Source organism: Heteronotia binoei, chromosome 1, assembly GCF_032191835.1.
Source record: "Heteronotia binoei isolate CCM8104 ecotype False Entrance Well chromosome 1, APGP_CSIRO_Hbin_v1, whole genome shotgun sequence".
NCBI lineage: Eukaryota > Metazoa > Chordata > Lepidosauria > Squamata > Gekkonidae > Heteronotia > Heteronotia binoei.
This window is the reverse complement of record NC_083223.1, coordinates 62,393,172-62,417,808: the sequence shown is the minus strand read 5'-3', so window position 1 is coordinate 62,417,808 and position 24,637 is coordinate 62,393,172. Positions and strand designations below refer to the sequence as shown.

Sequence of the window (24,637 nt, the reverse complement as noted above, 5' to 3'; positions counted from 1 at the left end):
TCATTTCACACAGTTAAAGTGATTCCATGCATGCTGTCTTTAGTGAACTTTAAAAGCATTTCTGAAGCTTGGATAATCTTATTTAAGAGGCTGTGCATGTCTGGCATTTATTTGGTCATTGCTCAATATATGTCAGGATATTCCATGTTTGAGCACTCTGAGTAACAACATGGATTAAGTTTTAGGCATGCTAAAAGCAGTGAATCAGAATGGAATTCAGTGGCATACCTAGCACATTCAACACCCTTCTCTATAGCAGGGGTGGCCAACAGTAGCTCTCCAGATGTTTTTTGCCTACAACCCCCATCAGCCTCAGCCAGCATGGCTGGGGCTGATGGGAGTTGTAGGCAAAAAACATCTGGAGAGCTACCATCGGCCACCCCAGCTCTATATGACAAAATTATTTTAATAATCATTAAATAAAATTAATAATAAATAAATAATACTGTTTAAATGCAGGAATATGTAGTCACCAGGGCAAGAAGTAGGATTTTCAATCTCCAGGTGGTAGCTGGAGATCTCCCACTATTTCAACTGATCTCCAGGTGACAGATCAGTTCACCTGGAGAAAATGGCCACTTGGGAAGGTGGACTTTATGGCATTATACCCCATTTAAGTCCCTCCCCTCCCCAAACCCCAGCTTCCTCAGGCTCCATCTCCAGATATTTCCCAAGCCAGAGCTGGCAACCCTCAACAAGACCAACCAAACACCCAGAAAAAAAAAGAGTTAGATTTGAGTCCTGTAGCATCTTAGAGACCAATAAGAGTTTCAGGCTATGGTTTTTTAAGAATCAAAGGTGGTGGTGTCAATGGGAACTGGTGTCAATGGGAACATTAATTGGGTCAATACAATACAAAAGTTTCTACCATGAAACTCTTGTGGGTCTCTAAGGTGCTATGGGGCTAAGTGCTGTACTGCAGAGCACACAGCTAACCCTCTAAACAAACATTTTTTAATCCTGGGGGGGGGGGTAGTGTTGGGTAACATCCATCATAAGCACATGGTTTTCCAGGAAAGTAGCAAGCCCTCGGTCTAACAGGATCAAAAAATCAATCTTGACCTATGTCCTTTTTGCCAGACACCACATAAGAGACCTGGAGTTGCTCAGCACACACTACCCCGCCTTTTAATGAACAATCAACATTGGATCAAGAATTTACACAATGAAAGTGGCACACTCTTGCACCAGCATTAATTGGGTCAATGCAAACATGCTGTTTCATTTACTTATGTTTGTATTGCCACAAGCCTGAACTCTCCCTAACATGACTCAACAAATTGGCTCAGAAGCACAGCACAAAGGGAAAAGGGTGCTTCAGTCTCTGCTCCCACCCACACACCCCGGCTTCCCTAAGCCAAAATGACTGGGTGCATGTTTGTTCTATAAGACCACATGCAGCATGATCTGGATTGTACATTATATGACTTATCAAGCTTAATATTACCTCTGACAGCCAGTCAGCTCTGGGCTCCCTATCCAATTGTTTGATAGGGAAGAAATGCCCTCAAGTGCACTAAGGTACAAATCAGCAAAGGCACACAGCATGAAGGAATAAAGGGTGCTTAATTCATCTCCGCCATTCCTAAGGTGAAACAGTAGGGTGCAGATTTGTTGTGCTATAACACCATGTGCTCAAGGGTGGCCCAACAGTTCCTCTGAAGGGAGCAGGGAACTTGCAACGAAGGGATGGAAGTGATGCTTATTGGCTGGACCTGGGGTAGATTGCACCCACCACCCCGCCCTTGGTATGCCACTGATAGCATTTGCAGAGATCCAGATTGGCTAATCTGTGATTGCAGGCTGTACTCATTCCTATTTGAACATTGCCAGAACTGATCATTTGTAAATAATATATGGTCCACAGTTTAAGAAATATTTAAAGGAAGTTTCTCAAGTTTGTCACTTGATGGCTCTAACATCAAGTAATGGCTTTAATGTGTGAAGATGCTAAATGAGCTCAAAAATCACTTTCACCTCACCAGGCATCAACTTCAACATGATACTTTTAACGATACATGAGAGGTAAGGAAGTAATAGGGTGGAGCTTGCTAATCAGGACCAGTTTGGGAGAAGACACTAGCAGCTGCTGCTAATGATGTGCTAAAAATCCAGGCATGGTGTTTTGTCCCTCTTGGTTAATGCTACAATTTCTGCTTTGTGGTTTTTTTCCCCCTCAGAAAACCTCTGTCTTAGCCTGAATCTCTGTTTACCTGGAGTTTATTGGAATGTTTCTCCCAGAGCAGACACATGCATTACTACTTTATATTTCCTAAAGATAGCCATTTTCTGATTCCATCAGTTTTCCTGTTAAGCTCTGTATGACATACCTTTAGATATATTCGTGATGACAGGTTTAACTGTGCAGCTCCCAACTTTCCTATTGCAATACCATATTGCAGTTTAATGTAAACAACCCCAAAACCCTCTACATGAAGTTAAGACCAGCTTTACCCCGCTTGTCAATAGGATTTTTTTGAACATTTCAGCAGGAGCCCAACTCCCCCCCGCCCCAGTCTTCTTCCAGCCAGTGCTACCTTCTACAGAAGGGCTATCAAAATTTGTCCTAGTATGCCTCTGAAGGTCATAAATACAAAATAAAGAACTGTGTTAGAAATGAAAAATATTGTGCATGTCACATTCTTTACTTTTTCTGCGCCATGACAGGCATTTATCTGAGTAAGAAGATATAAGACATGTAACAGTTACATCAAATGGAAATAAATAGCAATAGCATGGGGTTCGTAGCTTCCTTTGTGGACTTGGAACAAAACAGTTTAACCTCTTTGTCATCTGTTCTTTAAATAAGGCATAATAGAATCACTCCAGGACAACAGGGACTAGTAACTCCACACTCTGTCAGCCTATATCACACATGTCCACAGCTGACTCTACTTCTAGTAAAGTCCTTGGATTTCTTTAGCAGTTTGGTGCTGCTAAACTCAGCAAGAGTACTGTAGTATATTCAAAAGCCTTTTGTAGCTGTTTGTACATTGGGTCCATACTGTAGTAGAATTTGGCTGTTTAACTGGTCAAAAAGAAAAAAAAATGGCTGCTTGACTAGTCAGAGACCAGTCAAGTACTTTCAAAGCATTCAAAGAAGAAAAGTAGGTTTTACACCCCCACTTTTCTCTACCTTAAGGAGTCTCAAAGTGGCTTACAATTGTCTTCCCTTCCCCTCCACACGACAGGCACCTTTTGGGGTAGGTGGGGCTGAGAGAATTCTGAGGGAACTGTGACTGGCCCATGGTCACCCAGCAGGCTTCATGTGGGGGAGTGGGAATCAAACTTTGTTCTCCAGATTAGAGTCCATCACTCTTAACCACTATAACACATTGTCTCCAATCATTACCAAATTTATTCCTGTGCCAATTGCAGAAACAAATTAGCATACTGTTACTAATGCTAATTTAATTATCTCACATTAACTTTTTAAAAAAGAAGTGTTGTAACTTGTAATAATGTTGACTAATGTTCCCATAAATACGAACAGTTTATTGAACAGCACACTTTGGTTGTGATCCTGGAACTCCAAGAACAGACCGAAGTTTCCTTTTTAAACAAAACATTCAACAAAAGAAAGCTTAAAACCATAAAGCATGAAGTCACCTAGCAAGTTTAATACTTCAAGGAACCCAGAAGAGGACACTGATTATGTAATTTTAGAAGAAGTGTCAAGAGATAAACGTTTATTTTTTTAAAAAAGAATCAAACCTCAAGGTCAACGTGAAAAAGAGATGAAGGGCTAGAAGTATGGCATAGCTGTTATACCTTTATATTTCTGGAAATTCTTCGTCAGCATGGTTGAATTCTTAATGGTTAAGAATCACAAATACTTCTCAGATATATTTTCATTGGGAAGGGTTTTGTTTCATTTGTGTCTGACACTCTCAAATTTTTCCTCTCATTAGGTTTCTAAAAGGCTATACAGCATGGGCTGCTATGAGATATCGCTGGGAGATACGATTGGTGTAGGGACACCAGGCAGCATGAAAAGAATGCTGGACTCTGTGTTGATGGAAATCCCTGTGAATGCCATTGCTGTGCATTGTCATGACACATATGGCCAGGCTTTAGCCAATATCCTTACAGCTATGCAGGTAATTCCCAGCCTTTACATACTATAGATCTTCAGATCTCAGTCTTTATTTTTGTGTGAGTTTGGGAACAAGGGAGAAACAAACACAAGCATGTGATTATCTTAAAAACTGAAACAAGTATGAGATGTTTTGCTATGATTTATAGCTGTACTGAAGGGCTCTAGGAGTGGCATGAAAGTCCTTCCCAATCCCATACTAGGATGACACTGGTGTGGGATATTACCATGTTACGAAGCCCTGATCAGCTTCCTTCAGATATTACTAGGACTTGTATGGCTATAGCTACTCCACAGTAGGTGTTTGTAATGTATTGAGTAAAGATGAATATCAAGCTTGCATACCATCACTACATACTAGTGACAGAATCCTGCAGTTTAGGAACTTGGCAGATATGTTAACAGATTTATTTGGTGATATAGTAATTTAGAAATGGTTAATGACAGTAATGAACCCAGATTGTCCCTTGCAGAGTACATTATACCTAATGGGTACAGGGATGTCGAATTCATTTGTTAGGAGGGCCAGATCTGACACAAATGGGATTTTGTGGGACTGGGCCATGTTTGTCATAAAATGCAATGTGAAGTAGTAGAGATATAAACTTTATAAAGGAAACAAACACAAAGATATTATGTTTTAACTTAAAATACAAACTTGCTTAAAACTGTTGCAATATTCTGTTTAAAATGGAAAGATTGGGGAATAATGGGATTTGGCAATGCAATTTTTAAAATGAAACATCAAGAAAAAGCACAAGGATCACAGCAAAAACTAAAAATACAAGAAGTTCTCAGCCTGGGAAAAAAATGAAATGGCATTGCAAGCTTCTCCCCCCCCCCCCCGCCCTCCCCGGGTCTACTCGGATTGGCAATGGATCTCCAGTGTAATATCCCCCTTTGGCTGTGGATTTCCAGGTTAGAGTACTTACTAGGCACCAGTTCTCAGGTCCATTAAACAGAGACAATTTGGCTCAAAGCACCAATCCTTTATTTGCAAGGACACAACTCCAGGAAGCATGAGCTTCAGCTGGCTATGGAAACACTGAAACTGATCTCCACTCCATTGAAGCACATTGCAGCATGGACAAAGTTGTAAGGAAAACATGAAATGGATTTTCCATCAAGGTCTCTGGGCCCTATCTATCTTGGCACCGAGACCTTAATGGAAAATCCACTCCGCATTTTCTTTACAGCTCCCGGCATGTGCCACTGTGGCTGGGTCCAGCGCATCTCACAGTAAAGCAAAGTAAATATGTTTTTTAAAAACATATTTTTGAATGGGTGAGATTTAAACATTTCAGATTTTTTCCGCAGACTTGGAGTCCCCCAAGTTTGGTGAAAAATTTGTTTAACAATGGTGTGGCTCCAAGCTGTAGATTTAAGTATCTGCAGATAGGGGCAAACATCACTAGGTATATAGATGATGCAAACATCAAAGTGCCTTAGGCAAGGTGTACTAGGCAATGTAACAGGTAGAATTATAACAGTAGAAGACAATGCAGTGACAGCAGGGTAATAGCTAGAATAATCATTGTAATAAACTACAATCCCATTTCACTATAAAGGGATCTTCATGGACTTCTTAATTCTGCTGCAATTCTAATCAATGTTCCCTCTAAGCTGCAGACTCTTGTGAGCAAAAATTCTACTTGGTGAGCTACTGGCATTAAAGTTGTGAGCTACTAGAATTAAAGTTGTGAGCTACTGCATAAATTAGTGTGCTCTGGGGCCATTTCTCCTAAGACAAAAATCTGTGAGCTGGAGGCTAAAAATCTGTGAGCTAGCTCATGCTAACACAGCTTAGAGGGAACACTGGTTCTAATCCCTGAATAAAAATGCCATGAACATTTCTGTTCTGCACATTCTGTGGAATGAAAGAAGTATGAGGGCCTTCCTGACCTCCTCTGGCAGACAGTTCTGTAAGGTCGTAGTACATCACAGAGAATGTGTTGTGAAAGTGAAATGCCCTGTCATTGACATTGGCAAGAATTATTTTTGTCACATAATTTTCAAGCTTGTTGGACTTCTAGCAGTTCAAATGGGACTTAGATACTTGAAGCCACACATACAATTTCTTTTTCTATATTGACTGACTGTGCTCTTCAGAAATATCCCCAGCAAAATCTTTCTTTCTAACCTCAGTAAGTACTGACTCATCAGAAGTAAAACCTGGAATATAATAAATAGAACAGGCTTAACTTTAAATCTCAATAATATATCAGGCATGCTGCCTGTTAGGCAGAGCTCTGTAAAATTATTACACTGGATGAAATAATGGAGAGATGGAGTTTACTCTTACATTTGTTGCTAACTAAAGCAGTCATTGTTGGAAGCTGTAGACAGTGAAAAACAGAACATTTGCCATTTCTTGTTAACTAAGGAAGACAGGAATTAATCTGCACGTGGATAAGGGAGACTTTAAAATGAAATCTGTAGAATCCATTATCTTGTGTACTTCAATGGCAAGCACTTTTACTAACGGAGCTACTTGTTTTCTTGTAGATCTTTAGCTTCATTTTCTAATTTTTCATAGCAACAGATGATGGAGAGTTATATTCTGGTAGTGTGGTTCAGTACATGATCACATGAACTGCCTTATACTGAACCAGGCCATCATTCTTTTAAGGTCAGTATTGTCTACTCTGATTGACAGCAGCTCATAAGGGACTGAAATAGAGGTCTGTAACCTCAACTGATCCTTTTGATTGGAGGTGCTTGTCAAAGGTCCTCAGTCTAGCCTCGGTAGGGACCTTTGGTGGAAGGGCTGCAGTACAATAAAATTACAAAATCCTAGTGTGTAGCTATCCACACGGTAGTCTGGTATGCTACCACCAGCCCTTTCTACCATCTCAACAGCTTAGAAGCAAAATGGCAAACTGTTAGCCTTTTGGGGATTTAACCAGAAAGTTGAACCTGCAGGGTAGACCTGCAGAACAAGTCCAAATAAAGACAAGTTACCTGGTAGGTGATCACTGGCTCTAAAATACTGGAATTAGAATGTGGTCCATTGAAGACAGAAACCACTAACAAATAAAAATATAATTATTTTTTGTTAAGGTGCAAGGATATTTTTTTAAAAGAACAAGACTGTGAGGGAAAACAAGAAATCTCAGAATTAAAACATTCACTAACACAGCAATACAATGGTTCTAAGTTACTAGATATTACTCCATCTCAGGATGAAGGCTCTCAGCATCAAGGTGGCTCCCTCTCCAGAGACAGACAGGGCCAACAAGTGGTTTGGCCCTCTCGAGCAAGCAATCAGAATGGCTGCCAGGAGCATAACAGCAACTGCATGGTTTGGTAACATGTAGGGCGATTTCCCCCACAGCTTACCGAGGAGCGAAGTCCCTCCTCACCGCGCAGCGTCTGCTCGGATTTCCCACCAACTGCTCTGCGGAATCAGGAAGTGCCGGACCTTTTGCATTGCTAACGTAAACTAGGGTTTTAGCGATTTCCATTTGAGATGCAAAAGGTCCGGCACTTCCTGATTCCGTGGAGCAGTTGGTGGGAAATCCGAGCAGACGCTGCATGGTGAGGAGGGACTTCGCTCCTCGGTAAGCTGTGTGGGAAATCGCCCGTAGTCTCATCAGGTTAACACATGAAGAAGTAAATCTAGCTTCTTTATGGTTAAGGGTCCAACATGGTCCCAAGCCTGAAGAACTAATGGAAATCCTTATGGTGATGTAATTCCCTGCTGTTGGGCAAATGCCCGATAAGGTGATTTGATCAGGATGAGAAGAATCAAAGCTGCAGAATACCTCAGCTCCTTTCCCACAGGTGAAACCCATAGACCTCCATTGGAATGTGTTAACTGGAAGCTGGTGCTAGGCCCTCAGTCCTTTGCACAACTGCATGTTATCTAAGAATAACAAAGTCAGCTTGTTTTGCTAGCAGTGTCTCTTTCTACCTCTGGGAACTCACACTAGGCCATGTTTGAGGTCTGAACCAAGGGTTTTAAAATGACCAAAACTTCTAAGTAACCTTTTTCTTCACAGTGCTGAAGACTGATTTTGGGATGTTCTGCCCACAAAGCCCAGATCACAGTGGTACTGATGCAAGGAGGAACTAGTATGACAGATAGGCTAAGTGTGAGGTTGCCAGAGCTCAATCTTTGGTCTTGAAATTCAGGTTTGGGGTTTGTTCTCAGAGGTTTGAAACAGCAAGATGAAATTTTAGAGCCATCAGTCCATGCACTTGAAGTTTTCTTTTGAAACACATGCCTGTGTGTTAACTGCTATACACAAACTGAAGAAAACAGCAACCTGGCTATTGCTTATCATGGGATTAATTTCAGTGTTATATTTTAAAAAAAATTTGTAAGAGAAGAAAGAATAGTCTGTCTATATAGATACCATACGGTACAATGCCTTGAGGGGTCCGGAAAGTCTAGCATTTATGCCAATATCAACTGTGACATCACCAACTCCAGCCTTCCTCTGCAACAGTCAAAAAGCCAAATGTATGTCCTTCATGAAATTTTTACAGTTTGGCTGACTGGTTGGTGTGTCTTTTTAGTGAATGAGAAAAAGTGTTAAGACAGCTAATCACAGAGGATGATACACATAAAGGGAACTCAAATCCACCATCTGTGAATGATTAGAGGATCTTGAAGTATGTATCCCTGAGATTATCCAGCAGGAAAGCTGCATCATTCTAGCAGCTTTAGCACTTAAGTGGTAAAGCTGCAGTACTGCAGCCCGAACTCTCTGCTCACGGACTAAGTTCAATCCTGGTGGAAGCTGGGTTCAGGTAGCCAGCTCAAGGTTGACTCAGCCTTTCATCCTTCTGAGGTCGGTAAAATGAGTACCCAGCTTGCTGGGGGCAAAGTGTAGATGATTGGGGAAAGCAGTGGCAAACCACCCTTTGAAAAGTCTGCCATGAAAACATCATGATGCACCGTGACCCCAGAGTTGGAAACGACTGGTGCTTGCACAGGGAACTACCTTTATCTTTTCTTTTTAACTTCTGAAAGCAGCAGACATAAGAAATTTCACCTAACAACAACCAGGGATTCTGACAGATAAGAGAAAGTGGCTTAAATTTGAGCCCCCAGATCTCTGTCTCCCTACAATTCTTACCTCCTGAACATGAAGCTTAATATTGTGACCACACAGGTTCTGAAGAGTGGCTCCCAAAAGCACAAGGCTGTAAGTTAGCCTTTTCTGATTAGCAATGGGCACAAACTGGAAAAATGCTGAACCATGAACCAAACTGGAAGGCTTATTCATGAACCAAACCAGTTTGTGGTTTGTGGACCTGCAAACCTTGTTGAAAGGGGCTACTGTCCCTTTAAACAGGACTTGCAGAAAACCTGAAAAACAGCTGAGTGGTTGAAAGGGGCTACTGTCCCTTTAAACAGGACTTGCAGAAAACCTGAAAAACAGCTGAGTGGGAGGGAAGAAGAAGATTTGGGTTTTTACCTGCCCTTCACTACCCAAAGGAGTCTCAGAGTAGCTTACAATCACCTTCCCTTCCTCTCCCCACAACAGACACCCTGTGAGGTAGGTGGGAATGAGAGAGTTTGGTAAGAACTGTGACTGACCCAAGGTCACCCACCTGGATTTATGTGGAGGAGTGGGGAATCAAATCCAGTTCTCCAGATTAGCACCTGCTGCTCTTAACCACTGCACACTGGTTCAGCTGTTTTGGGCTGTCTTGTGCAGTCCCTTCAAACTTTAAAGGGACTGCAGAAGGCAGCCCAAAACACAGCTGAGGGCAGGGAGGCACTCCCCGCCCCGCAGCTGTTTCAGGCTATCTTGTGCAAATTTTATGATGAATTTTGCTTTGTTGTTCAGTTTGTGTCCATCCCTATTTCTAGTGCTGTTCTTACTACAGCTCATGAATGCATGATACGATACTAAATGGTTGTGATATTTCAGTAAACAGTTTACAGAACTTCGTACTGGACGTTAATATTAAAGACTGGAAACTTGTAATAAAACGAAATGCCGCTAAGTGGCTGGAAACAAATGGAAACTGCAAATGGAATTTTTCCTCCTGCTGTGGAGACCTTTCCAACAAGGTAGTGAAAGCTCTAGTTTGCAGATCCCATGATTATATATCTTTAACACATGTCTTAGCATGGATATTAGTTCTAAGACAGGGTTTCTATTTGTCCATGTGTTTAACAGGGTGCAGTGGAATAGCATGAGAAACAGTGGATTCCTGATGTTTTTGGACCATCTTTTACTTATATGGTCATTACTTCTGGAAGAAAAAGAACATTATGAGAAAAGCTATAGGTTTTCAATTCTGCAGTTCACCAAAGAAATTTCATTAAAAACCACAGTATAATTCACAGCATTATGCCTCCTTATAACCATGTATGGTCCAAAAATATAGTTGTACTGGATATTCTCACTGACATATGTCTTACATTCTAATTCGTATCCCAATAGTCTAATCCTATTCATGGAAGAAAGCCTTCCTTCCACCGCATTGCACTCCTACTCTATAGATCAGGGGTGACCACACTTGCTTAATGCTTGCTCCATCATAAATGTCCCAACGCTCTAAGCAAATTTGCTGCAGAGGGAAGGTAAAAGCTGTAGGCTGCAATCCTAAGAGCACTTTCCTGAGAGTAAGCCCTATTGGACAGGTTGACCTGTTTAGGATGGCTCCTAAAGTCTTCTCATCTTAACTCTACCTCCTTGGCATGAGCACTGAGGCAGGGATCCACCATAATCTCCAAAGGGAAAGATTCAGGGACATATGCGATGTATATAATGCGTGTCAATCGGAGCTCCCCGGTTTACAAGACCGGGCTAGTCTTAGGCAGTTGAAAGCTCATGCTGTGGCCAAATGTAAATCCAAAAGGGGAAGAGAAGCAGAGGCTTTTGGGGAAGCTCCATAGCTACTCATCCATGTGATACAAAGACAGCAGGCGAGCACACAGCAAGTCCTTCAATTAGGGGAAGGTTTCTGTTCAGAAATAAGAGATTCTTTCCAAGCTGAGAAAGTTGGGGGAGAGACTCAGTCTGATTCGACCCAGGGATATTTTAGCAGTTCTGGGGAAAATATCCAAATAAGTTTAAAAAAGGATGTATTCCAAGTGTGGAGGTAGAATGTTCAGAGTCAGTGTCCATCAGAACAGAAAAGTATGTTTGTCGAATATGAAATATCATTTTATTTTATCCTTGGACGCAGAAGGGTGCAGGCCATGTGAGGTGAATTGTACTGAAAGATATTGACTTCCTTGCCTTAGGAGGTATTTGAAATTATAACTCTATCCACTCTAACACATTGACTTTCCTGTAACTAGTCCTTCAGTTTAATGATCATATACTCCAGAAGGCAATATGATTTGTGTTTCTGTGCATATGGACATTAAACACCGTAAAGAATTAGTGTAATTGACATAGCAAAATTCACCTTTTTCAGATAAACCTCTCTGAATATAACAGTTTTATACAGTCCTTAAAGCCTTTATCTGGATAAATAATACAAATAACCTAATTAAGAAAAACACATTCATCCTGATCCATTCAAGATTCCTATGGAAGTGAATACACAGTGAAGAAGACACATGGTGCATGGCAGTGGATACACAGCCTTCAAGAAGGCTGAAGAAGCTGCCTGCACATCCTGAGCTGTATACTAGCATCCTATGTGCAGAAGCAGAAACTCCATGCAACATTCCACTCCCTAATCCAGTGGTGAGGGCCCTTCTTAAGAAGCCAATAATTGAGCCTATCATTTGGAACAGCAGCAGCAGTTGAGAAAAGGAAGGAGCATAGCAAATAAATCTGGCTCCCCTTCCTATGAAAACAGCTGTTCAGTCCTGGAGCCAGCTTTTGAAAAGAGCTTTGTGTGTCAGCCCTCCCTGTTGCACATGCACCCAGTTCACCCGTGCTGTTGGTTTGGACTCCAGTGGTCAATTCTAACTTGAGTGTATTGAATTGTTTCAACAGCCATTTTGAACTTTTCCAAGGGAATGGGCCTGTAAAGCAAGATGCCCACATGTGTGTAAAGCTTTCTTCCTGATTACAGCTGCTGTTTGGGGAAAAGCTCAAGTGAATGTAAATATAATTAATTTCCAATAGGTGCACTTTGACTTACAACATTAACAGTGTAATTCTTAGCAGATACACTCTTCTAAATCAGTTGAAGTCAATGGGCTTAGAAGGGTGTAGCTCTGCTCAGGTTTGCACTGTATGGCTCTTTCAGTCTTAATAAATAATAATATTTGTATTAGTGAGACCTACTGAACAGATGAAAACAGGAAGCTTCCTTATACTGAATCAGACCATGAGTTCATTTAAGTTAGTATTGGCAATTCACACTGGCAGCAGCTCTACAGAGTCTGTGCTGAGATCTTTCACATCCCCACCTACCTGATCTGTTTAACAGGAGATGCTGAGAATTGAACAGGGACCATCTGCATGCCAAAGCCATGTGCTGGATGCTCTCAGTATCCCAAGAAAGGCAATGGTTTTATCATAAGATGGCAAAGAAGGGAAGAATGAAGGAAATTATTTATCAATTACATATATTTAAGTTTCATAGGTTGATAGATGGAATTGGTTATGGGATATGTGATCATATGTGATCAATGGCATATGTGATCAGGGAGGTTTGACAGAAAAGACTAAAAGAGGAAGCAAACACCAGCTGACAGTTCTGATAATGGGCATGTAAAATGGGGTTCACTGTGGCAGAGTAAGGAGTCCCAGAAAGTAATTTGAAGCATGACCCTTGATGATAGTATATGAGCCAGAAGTGGGGGTGGATTTTATGTGGAGAATTAAATTTGGTGTTGACAAGCTTAAATTTGGCACAATACTGTTCATCCAAAGATGTTGTACAGTGGCGGCTACAGAGCTTCCTCCTCTCTGGCTGTTGCTTCCTAGCATTTGGTTTGAGCTGTTAGACAAAAGTTTGGCTTAGGCTCAAAACTCTTGACAGTTTTTTCTTACTCTGGAATTTAGCCTTCCACAAGTATGTATCAAATGGCCTGTGGGGAGTTGCCGTGTCAACTAGGGATAAGATCTATGCAATGTTTAGAGACTTTAAAGTCCAGAGGCTTTAACTTTATTGAAGAAAGAAAGGTTCACGCTTGGGATGCATTTGGCCCTGCCATTTTGCACCACTCTCTCTCTAATGGTTTCCTCTGGGCTTTGTTAAATTGCTTTCTACTGGAGGTAATTTGTATTTCAGCTTTTCTAATTAAATATATATAACTCCACCACTGGATTTTTCAGCTCCTAATAGCCAGCTAGTATTCAGTGTCCTATATATCACTGCCTGCTTTTTATTAACATAAAAAAAATCATTGTTTGCTTTTGGCTCCTCGGGAGTCAAGCATTTAACACCTCTTTAGCAGTCAATACTGAATATATACATTTTGGGAGTATTTGCCATGACACGAACCTACACCATCTTGGTCTTCACTATCTGGCTGTTTGGAGAAGACACAAAGAAACATCCTTGAGGACCAGCTCTGGCAAAATTTCTTACTTCTTGTAAAAGTTCTGTGAACAATCCTCATCAGTTCTCCTTTACAAACCACAAGAGGAGGAGGAGGAGTACCTTTATTGGCTGGACAATTTATGTCAAAGGAAATTTAATTGTCTCATAGCCCAACTGTATACGATGCAACTTTAAACAATTGCTTCATGTTTGTCTCAGTGTTTTCATGCTAAATGGCTCTTTCCAACTCTTTCCCTGTGGAGTCTGGAAACTGTTCAAATGCATTCCCTTCTTTGTTTGGGCCAGTGGTCTTCACCAGGAAGCACACTGAACAGTGCTGCTCTAGAAGAACATTCCCAATTTTCTGAGCTTTATCTTACATGTCATGCATTCTAAATTCTATCTACCCCCACCCTTTAAACTTCTGGCCTCTATGCCTCTGGATTCTGTTTGGTTTGCCAGTGTCCTCTTTTAAAAACAAAACAAAAACTGGTGGCCAGAACTGCAGACACTTCCTCATCTCAGGCCAGTTTGAGTTAAGACAAACTGCAGCTGCAAAAAGCTTTCAGGAGGGATCTGTCTCGTACACAATGACTCGTTAAGCCTTAATTTATGCATGCTATGTCATGTTTTCTACTTACACTTTGGTTCTGCTGGCCACCTCAAATCCCCTCTTTTGCTTAATGTTGACTGTTTTAATGCATAAGCAGAGTGGAGATTAGACTGGTAGCTCCACAGGGAAGGAGAAAATATAACAAACAGATGCTTCTCTAAACTTTTTACATGACACTTAAGAGATTTTTCTCTCTTTCACTGTTGTTTCCCTTGGATCTTTCCAAATGATTTTGTGTGAGTGTGTGTATATGTGTGTGGGAAAATAAAATGTGCAGTTGTTATCCTTATGCTGCACATGGTCCAGATATCTTTTCTCAAACTTCAGTTTAGGGAATATCACATTTTTAGAACATTCCAACCGCAATATATTCTTTCTGGGAAAATGTGATCTCCTCCCCTCCCTCTTGTAGTTAGTGCCACCACTGCAGTTGAGAGTGCTATGTGGAATTTTTCGGTGCAATGTGGCGGGCATTTGTTAGAAAGTGCTTGTGAGATTAATAAGAATGCCAAAATTCAGCCTTCCTCCACCCAAAGTCATAGACTTTAAAGTTGGGAGCTAATCACCCTTACAGTCCCAGTCCCTCACTGTATTAAAAAAAAAAAATGTCAGGGGTTCCCCTTTCTTCCCTATCCAGTAGTTTTTTTGTTTTTCTTTTATTTGTAATGTTTCCCTTTTCTAGTGCTGAAGTATTAGTGCTAGAAGCAGAAACACTTCTTCAGTACATCAGTCTCTTCTCCAGCCAGGATACATCACTTCCATTAAGATGGCGATCTTGCATAATTAAATAGTGTGACTATAGTGAAAAGCTTTGTTGCCTGAAAAGGGCCCTAGACACTCTTTTAGTAGTTGTATGCCTACTCAACTGTAGCAGATGCTTCTTTATCTCCTAGTATCATCTGACTGTGCCTTGTTTAACTTGAGTATCCAAATGACGAAGAAGTCAGTATCATCTAATCCTGAAGTGGACTGGGCAATAATCCAGGCTCTTTGCTTTGTGCCTCTTTTGTGCGTGTGTCCAAAACAGTCATTCATTTTCAGGACTAGAAACAAATTGGTTCCAAATGCTGTGAATGCAAGAAGCCTTTTTTTCTGATGGCTTCTTTTGTTTATAGAATCACATTTTCAGATTCTTTTCTTTACATTTTACAGAAGTATATTTTAAATTTTACAGAAGTATATTTTAAGAAGGGGTATTGACAAATTTTGGTGCTAGTATTGCTGTAATGGTTAGCTGAAGCCTTTAAATGCAGGTCTTCCAGTTTCACATTCTGTAACTGTGTGTTTCTTTTGTGTAATTAGCGGGGGGAGGGAGAAAAAAGTTTGGTAACTCTTTTTAAGTAACATAAGTAGCAGGAACTCATTTGCCTATTAAGTCACACCCTTGATGCCAAGCCAGCCAGAACTGCATCAAAAAAAGCCCTGGTGTTGTGCAAGATCTATAGGAAGCAAGTCATCCCCCATGTCTGACATGGCCAGCCCTGGCCAACTGGCATTCCAGGTAAGACAGCCAGGCCCACATCCTTATGCCACATGTGATAGGTTATGCTGCTGTAGGCTGATCATCATCCTTGGCCCTTCTTCCATGCCAGGAACAAATACTCTCCCCCTGCTACTTTCTTATAGAGCTGCCTAGGCATGCAGAAACACCATTCAGTGTCTTGTTCGTCAATTGCAAATAGGGAGCCATTTTTTCAGTGGACTGTTCATCTACCCATTTGTGGTCATCTGGCAACTTTTTTAAAATAAGAAAGTTTATTTAATGGACTCTACATATATTTCATCCCTCAATAAAAATTAGAAATGTACTGGGATGTAGAATAAACTTTAAAAGAAAAGTATGTAAGAACAGGGATTTATATAATTAAAAAAATCAGCAGAAAATCAGGGCAAAGGAGGCCAACAATACATCTCAAGACTAATCAGAAAATAAAGCAGAAATGGACTGGGGAATACAAAAGCCCAGAAGGACATAGTAATAGCTGTTATTTTTAATTTGGGAAGTGTTTGGGGGAAGGTGAGCCCTTGGCTTTTTCCTCCCCCTGCCCCTACTCTTTATATGAGTATTTTTAATTTTCTGCTGATTTTTTAATTATATAAATCCCTGTTCTTACATTCTTTTCTTTTAAAGTTTATTCTACATCCCAGTAAATTTCTATTTTTTTTATTGAGGGATGAAATATATGTAGAGTCCATTAAATAAACTTTCTTATTTTAAAAAAGTTGCCAGATGACCACAAATGGGTAGATGAACAGTCCACTGAAAAAATGGTCCCCACAAAATGGTTTGGAACCTATCACATATTAGCCCATGTAAGTTTGTTTAATATATTCTACATACATATCACCCTTCCCACACACACACTCACAAAAAATTGGAACTTTACTGGGATGTGGAATAAACTTTAAAAGTAAGGTTTGTAAGAACAGGGACTTATACAATCGAGAGACATTAGTAAAAAAAAAATCAGGACAGGGAAGGCCAGCAATACATCTCAGGTCTAATCAGATAATGGCACCCATAAAATGATTTGGAATCTACCCCATACCACAGAAGAGGGACCGCTTCCACGTGCTTCTTTCCTGGAATATTTGGGACTTGCTGGCAAGGGAGGGCGCAGAGAACCTCCAAATTCATATACAAACTGGGGGAGGGGGGGTGAAAGTAAAAGGCCAGAGCAATGGACTCACCATCCCAATTTCATATACAGAGTAGGGGCAGGGGGAGGAAAAAGCCAAGGGCTCACCTTCCCCCAAACACTTCCCAAATTAAAAATAACAGCTATTACCATGTCCTGGGCTTTTGTATTCCCCAGTCCATTTCTGCTTTATTTAGTTCCTAGTATGTTCAGGACAGTTGTCTCTCTTCCCCATCCCTTGCCCCCCCTCCAGATTTCCCAATGCTTCACTACCCAAAATTTTCTTGATATGCCCCTGACGCATGTGATACCGGAACACAAGAACATGAGTTCATGTTCATTTAACAGACAAGCAAGGAACATCATGTGTCAACAGGAAGTTGATGCCAGAAATCAACACTAGAGCTGCCACAAATTTCACAGGTAATGTGTTTGACAGTTGAACTAAGTGGTGTGCATTAAAATATTTCTGATCTGAAATTCTACATGAAATTTACTGCTTAGTTTCACGGATATCAAAAAGCAAAAAAGGGCACTCCTGAAATGTCAGGATATTTTTTCAATGTTATTTCAGCTTCCACTGGAAATCTGCACTACAGCTCTACTACCCATTCGTTGAAACTAATCAATTAAATGGCTGCTAGTCATTACATTCTAACAGTGGGGTGGGTGCACCCGTCAGCTGTTAGACTGAAATGGCTAGTGGCCATTTCAATGGTCCATTTCGCTTCAATAAAACCAGCCAGTGAAATGGCTCACAGCCATTTAAACCTAACAGGTTAACTATGGATTCACCCCCATCCATGAATCCATAGTTGACCCAAATCTCCAGGAGTTTCCTAACCTGGAACTGGCAACCCAACTCCATGCTGATGGCTAGGGGGAACCTGACAACCCTACTGCATGATATCCATTCAGCTAGCCACAAGGGCAGTTCATACACAAATATTTATGCTTAGCAAACCAGGCTTTTACCTAGATGCCTGTAATTTTCTGCTGTTACCTAGCACCCCCCCCTTCATAATATAATAATTTTCAAACAATCATTTTAATAGTATAAAAGACTATGGTTCAAAGGAGGGAAGGTGGCATGGTAAAGCCCAAGCTTGTCAGATCCTGAAAGCTAAGCAGAGTCAGTACTTGGATTGGAGGTCACCCAGGAAGACACTGCAGAGGAAGGCAATGACAAACCACTTCCAATTCTCAGTTGCCTTGAGAGCCCCTTGCTGAGGTTGCTATAAGTTGATTGCAGCTTGATAGCATTTGACACACACACACTATTAGGGATGGCATCAGCCCCAAATATTTAGTTTGGTTCAGGGTTCGGGGCAGCCCCCGAACTGAACCACAAACAAAGCAAAAAGGCTCTAAGTTAAAATGGTGAGTTCAGTTCCCCCTTTCTTCCAGCTGCAGCTGGCCCATCAGCTGTTAGTTTAAATGGCTTGGCAGTTATTTATCCCATCCATTTCACTTCCCCTGCTTCCAAGTGGAGGGAAGTAAAACCAACAACTTCAATGGTTGGTAGCCATTTAAACCTAACAGCTGACAGGCAGACCTGCAAAAGTGACAGATGAAGTGGCTTGAATCCATATCATGGAAACTGACCAGTGAAAATGTCAAGCATGCGATTTTCAAAAGAATGAGTCAAGTGGATACAAAACTACGTTTATTGTTAAATCGATATGCTCTCCTGGTACAGGACCTTGAGAGTGATACTAGAAATACATTGATACAATTCTTTTAAGACATACTTCAAAGGGTTCCCAAAGGAGGGGGCGAGGAATGCTCGCTAACACATAAACTATCATAAATGTCTACATTCCCACAATGTTATCAGTGTCTTATCCTTGCTTTCCCCAGATGTCTCACACTCCTAGGCAGGAATGTATGGGAAGGTGTTGATTATTCTTTCTCTTACTAGTTTCATTTCTCACTACTCTACTTCACAAGCAATAAAGCAAGAAGGGGGAGAATAACAGAGCCAACCTACACCGGCCCTCCATGATGTTTCACAGACCAGCTTTATGGAGGACCCTAAAACAATTACCATTGGAATTTTACCATGCTTGGCAGAAATGGCTGCTAGTCATTTCAGTCTAACCATGGGGCAGGTGCACCCGTCAGCTGTTAGACTGAAATGGCTAGTGGTCATTTCACTGGTCCATTTTGCTAAAGTGAAACCAGCCAGTGAAATGGCTCACAGCCAGATCTCAGATTCAGTAGAAGCTCACAGGAGCACAACTCCTGAACCTTTCTGAGGGTTCCCCTTCCTCCTTTCAACATTGCCAATTGAATAATAGAGGTAGCTGCATAACAATCCCTGGATGAGCTCCACCACCTATTTTTCTGCACAGCAACTCCTGCGCAGCCATTTAAATGTAACAGGTCAGCTACACATTGCTCAGCTGAATGGCCCAAACATATGAACTGGAAAGAAGTCCAGTAAATATTCAGGGAAGGCGCCTTCCCCCGAACTGGCCCAAATTCATGCTGAATTTTGGCTCATTTATCAGTTTGTGCCCATCCCTATACCCAATGGTTCAGAGAAATGAATCATTAGAACTGTATTTAATCAATTCCCCCCCCCCTTTTGCTGTTGCTTGGTGTCCTTAAGCTTCAAGATAAGAACATAAGAGAAGCCATGTTAGATCAGGCCAATGGCCCATCCAGTCCAACACTCTGTGTCACACAGTGGCAAAAAATTTATATATATATATATATATATGTATACACACACACACACATTGTGGCTAATAGCCACTGATGGACCTCTGCTCCATATTTTTATCTAAACCCCTCTTGAAGATGGCTATGCTTGTGGCCGCCACCACCTCCTGTGGCAGTGAATTCCACATGTTAATCACCCTTTGGGTGAAGAAGTACTTCCTTTTATCCGTTTTAACCTGGCTGCTCAGCAATTTCATCAAATGCCCACGAGTTCTTGTATTGTGAGAAAAGTACTTCTTTCTCTACTTTTTCCATCCCATGCATTATCTTGTAAACCTCTATCATGTCACCCCGCAGTCGACGTTTCTCCAAGCTAAAGAGTCCCAAGCGTTTCAACCTTTCTTCATAGGGAAAGTGTTCCAGCCCTTTAAACATTCTAGTTGCTCTTTTCTGGACTTTCTCTAATGCTATAATATCCTTTTTGAGGTGCGGCGACCAGAACTGCACACAGTACTCCAAATGAGACCGCACCATCGATTTATACAGGGGCATTATGATACTGGCTGATTTGTTTTCAATTCCCTTCCTAATAATTCCCAGCATGGCGTTGGCCTTTTTTATTGCAAACGCACACTGTCTTGCCATTTTCAGTGAGTTATCTACCACGACCCCAAGATCTCTCTCTTGGTCAGTCTCTGCCAAGATGGGTCATAAATGCAAAATAAGATGGGTCATAAATGCAAAATAAGATGGGTCATAAATGCAAAATAAGCCAAGAAAAAGAGCATTGTATCCCATCACAATTCTTCTGACAAACCTAAGCCACCAAGCCATCCCAGGCAGGTCTAAAGAGTGCTTCTGAAATAGTAAAACTGCACTTTTAAGGTCCATTGGTATATCTGTCTTTCCTGAAATCCGTGGGATTTAAATAGTACCAAACGTTTTTGCATCCCAGATTAGCAAAGCAGGTTAATAGTAGTAGCCAGTAAAGGTTCTCTGAGCAGAGTGATACACATTTCATTTGAGTGCTGATGAAATAATTGTACATTTTCTTACTAAGTGCATGTTTTATTTATTTATTTATTTATTTATCTAAGATTTATATCCCGCCCTTCCCACCAGGTGGCTCAGGGCGGCTTACAACATATAAAACTAACATAAAATCTAAGATTAAACATTAAAATTAACATTTCATAATTTACAGTTAAAAATCTAAACAATTGTTATATACATACACATTAAAATCAGACGTTGCACAGTGTAAGAGAATCAAATGTCACTTAAAATTAGAAATAAATTAAAAGCCACCTGACCATAATAGGTCAAAAGTTACTACATATTATTAAAAAAATAGCTACCCATTTGTTCTCTTAGTATCTAAATAAAACCTGGTCTAGAGTTAGTCTAAATAAAGAATTCTGTCATAAATACATTGGGGCCTCAGCAATGCCTTTGTGAACACAATATATCAGTGGAAGAAAAATCAACTGGTTGTAGCTTTAGAAAATATTTTAGAAATTGTCCATCTGAGGTCCCTGGTAATTAGAGGCTAGTCTGTGGAGATTGACAGGGTAAATTACTGGCTAATGTTTACACAACAAAACGTATGCCCAGTACAATATCCTACACTGATGTTAGTGAAACCAGAGTCCGGAAATGTACAGTGGAAACAAGACCTGGTACTTTTCTTGTGCCAACACAAACAGCAATTACAGCGCAGTGTGAGAGGAGTCATAAGGAATACCACTGCATATCAGTAGTTCAACAAAGTCAGCACTTTTGTGTAATTGCAGGGGAAAGGGCTGAAAAACATTACAGATCTCAGCAAGAAATGGCCCTTTATACTTTTAAACTGATCCTTGATAAAACAATGCCGGGGTCATGAGAAGGCTACTTTGCCAATTTTGCTCTCACCGTGGGATCCATGGACATCTGGCTGAGCTGCGGAAGCTGGAAAACGTCTTTAATATTCTCCTGACAGTAAAAACGGACATGTGGAAAACATTCTAACCTGTTAATCTGTGGTGCTCCTGAAAAAAGGAGGACATTTGGCTTTATACTTTGTAATGATAAATAGAAGTCTTCGGGTCCAGCACTAAATGGCACTAAACAAAGAATGCAAGCTCCATTCCTGAAATATAGCTGGAGAAAAATATGCACCTGTGTGACTCTTATGATGCTATAAATGCCAGGGATTGCTTTTAATTTTGACAACCTGTACTTCAAAATAATGCAGTTAATATTCTTTGCAAACTAACATGTATTGTGTTGCAATATTCCTGCAAATGTACTTGGAGAAAGCATTTGAAATTATTAAGCATTGCTTTTCTTAGACACTTTTCTGTTCCTCTCCCAAAAAATATTATTACAATGCAAGCTGTTTATTTTGAAATCATAATTCTAAAAGTCAATGTAGTATCAAAAGCACTTAAGCATATTTTTATTGTTTATATTATTTATAGTCTACCTTTCTCACATGGACTCAAGGCAGATTACACATAATGAGTCAATACAATCAGCAGGATGGGATATTCAGTAACGAATGCCTTCGGATCCTGTGAATTTAGGGGGAGGTATTTGTGAGTTTCCTGCATTGTACAGGGGGTTGGACTAGATGACCCTGGAGGTCTCTTCCAACTCTATGATTCTATGATATTAAAAGACAGGAACTACCAGAAAGAACAGGAGCATAGCATAAGCATTCAAGGGACACATTAAGAAATACAGAATAGGATCCTACTTACAATACGTTATGTAAGTTGGTGAAACCATTTTGCATTGTCCAACCTTTTTGCCTGTGCAAAAAACCCTCCTGAACTACTGAAATCACTGAAATCAAGGAGAACCTAACAGTACAATCCTAAACATACCCTCCTAAATCTATTGACTATGCTTGATTGAGAAAGCTATAATTCTGCATAGAAATGCCCTGTAAGTGTGTGTTGGATTGGGGTCTTAGATTTTAAGGCTTCAACCCATCACCAGATTAAGTACACAGTGACTGGTTGTAAACTCATAAGGTTGGATCCTACCAGATTCCTACATGATCCCACTTGATCCTTCTCACTGTAGCCCCTGCCTCATGTGGCTTTAATCCAGATAGGGATGTGCATTTGGATCTATTTGAGCTGAAAATAAACCCAGAAAATACCTTATCAGTATTTTCTGGGTATATTTCAGCTTCGCAAAACAAAAACAAAAAAAAATCCAAGAAAATCCTGAATATATTTGGGGATTACTGGGCAGATCTGAAAACGGCAGAGAGATGGGAGCAATCTGCAGTAGAAGCCCTGAGAGTTGTTTCCCGGGCTTCTACTGCAGTCACTTTAAAGTTTAAAGGGACTGCAGAAGACATCCTGAGGCTCAACTATGCCAGGAAGGAGCAGACTGTTTAGCTTGGGGCAGGCTTCTCATGCAGCCCAGTTTAAACCAGGCTGCAGAAGAAGCCAACCCCAGGATCTGCTGTGCCACCAGGAACAGATTACTCCCCACAGGCTGGGCTTTCTACTGGCTTCTCCTACAACCCAGGTTCTGGGCTGCAGAAGAAGTGAGCCCAGCCACAGGATCTTCTGTGCTGCCAGGAGCAATATGCTCTGCGCCTCACAGCAGCTCCTAGAACTCACTTCTCTTGCAGCCCAGTTTAAACTAGACTGTAGGAGAAGTGAGCTCAGCCAGCATCTTAAGTGCCATGAACAGCTGTGTGCTCTGTACAGCACAGCAGCCCCTGGGACTTGCTTCTCCCTGTGGCAGGCAGGTCCTGGGGCCAGCTTCTCTGCAGCATGGTTTAAATCACTCCGCAGGAGAAGTTCTCCCATCCAGGTCTGCATGAATGGAAGAGACCTCCCCACCATATGGAGATCCTAGGACCAGCTTCTCCTGCAGCACAGTTCAAACTGTGCTGCAGGAGAAACCAACGCAGCCCTCAGGTTGGGCTGTCATTTTTTTTAATGGCATTTTTCTTCTTGAGTCTGTCGGACTCAAAAAATTTCAATATTTCTGGAAGATCCTGAATCTGAATACCATGACAGTGTTGAGAGCCAGGATTTTTTTTCTTAAAATACCGAGACTTTTTCAGCTCTGATAGATCCAAATAAAAAAGTACTAGTTAAAAAAAATCACACCCCTAAATCCAGGTTTATAACTCCAATAAAAATGAAGCATGGTTCAGATGTCCATCTTAACTATGCCTTAATTATAAAACTTCCACCTGCTTTCTCTTCTGTCATTTACTAACACTGTGACTTCTTGTTGTATCAATGGGGTTAGGGAAGTCTTTGGGGTCTTCTATGCCCTCTCCTCATGTATGACCAGTAAAAAACTTTGCATTCATGACAGACTGTTATTTTGTCTGCACAACTTCGATCTAAACCCAAAAACATTGTTTGCAAACCTGATTTAGAGGACAGAAGAAAAAAAAAACCCTATCTTTTGTGATTTTGATAGAATAACACATTACATTGTGCTGTGAAAGTGTTTAATCTTTGAGCTGCATTTTAGTGTACAAGTTCCAGAAATCCTCTCCAGAATCAAAACTTAAGTTGCAAGCAGAACTGAAAACCCAGCAGTATCAGGAATCAGAAGACTCTAAAATAAGGAATGTTTCACCTACTCACAAAAGCTAGACAATGTGACAGAAGGGCTGTGGCTCAGTGAAAGAGCATCTGCTTTGCAGGCAGACGGTCTCAAGTTCAATCCCTGGCATTTCCAGTTAATAGTGTCAGGTAGCAGGTGACATGGAAGAGTAGACAACACTGACCTTGATGAACCGATGGGCTGGTTTGGTATAAGGCAGCTTGATAGTTCAATAAACCTTAGCCATTGTCATTTCAGTAAAAGAAGGAATAGACTTCATTCCCAGATATGAATATAGAAGGAAATGTGAAACATTTTTTTTTCCAGTTACAGATTTGACAGTTAATTTTTAAATTAAAGACTAAAATGTGCATACCGAAAAATGATGAGGGATAGAAGAAGCATGCCGATTGAAGCATATGACCTAGTCCATTGCACACAGATCAGCTGCGTGTGCAGACTACCCTATTCATTATGTTTATACAGACTGTTCCTAGAGATAAGTTCTAGGGGTGCTGAAAATTTGTATGGGGACCACGGATCTTTCACAATTATGCACAATAGCAGAAATAGGATGTTTTGTTGAAGGAATTCTTTGTCTGATGCTTTGCTATCTGGAATGGTATTCATCTTCAT

General features: G+C 40.8%; 1 protein-coding gene across 2 annotated transcripts in view; it reads left to right on the top strand.

Annotated features, from left to right (window-relative positions):
• The window catches only part of HMGCLL1 (3-hydroxy-3-methylglutaryl-CoA lyase like 1), a 98,672-nt gene that overhangs the window by 56,339 nt on the left and 17,696 nt on the right, over nt 1-24,637 (top strand). For both annotated transcript variants that reach the window (XM_060258327.1, XM_060258336.1), the window contains one exon: nt 3,912-4,100. In XM_060258327.1, coding sequence (XP_060114310.1) covers nt 3,912-4,100 — 189 coding nt within the window. The remainder of the gene's footprint in view (nt 1-3,911; nt 4,101-24,637) is intronic.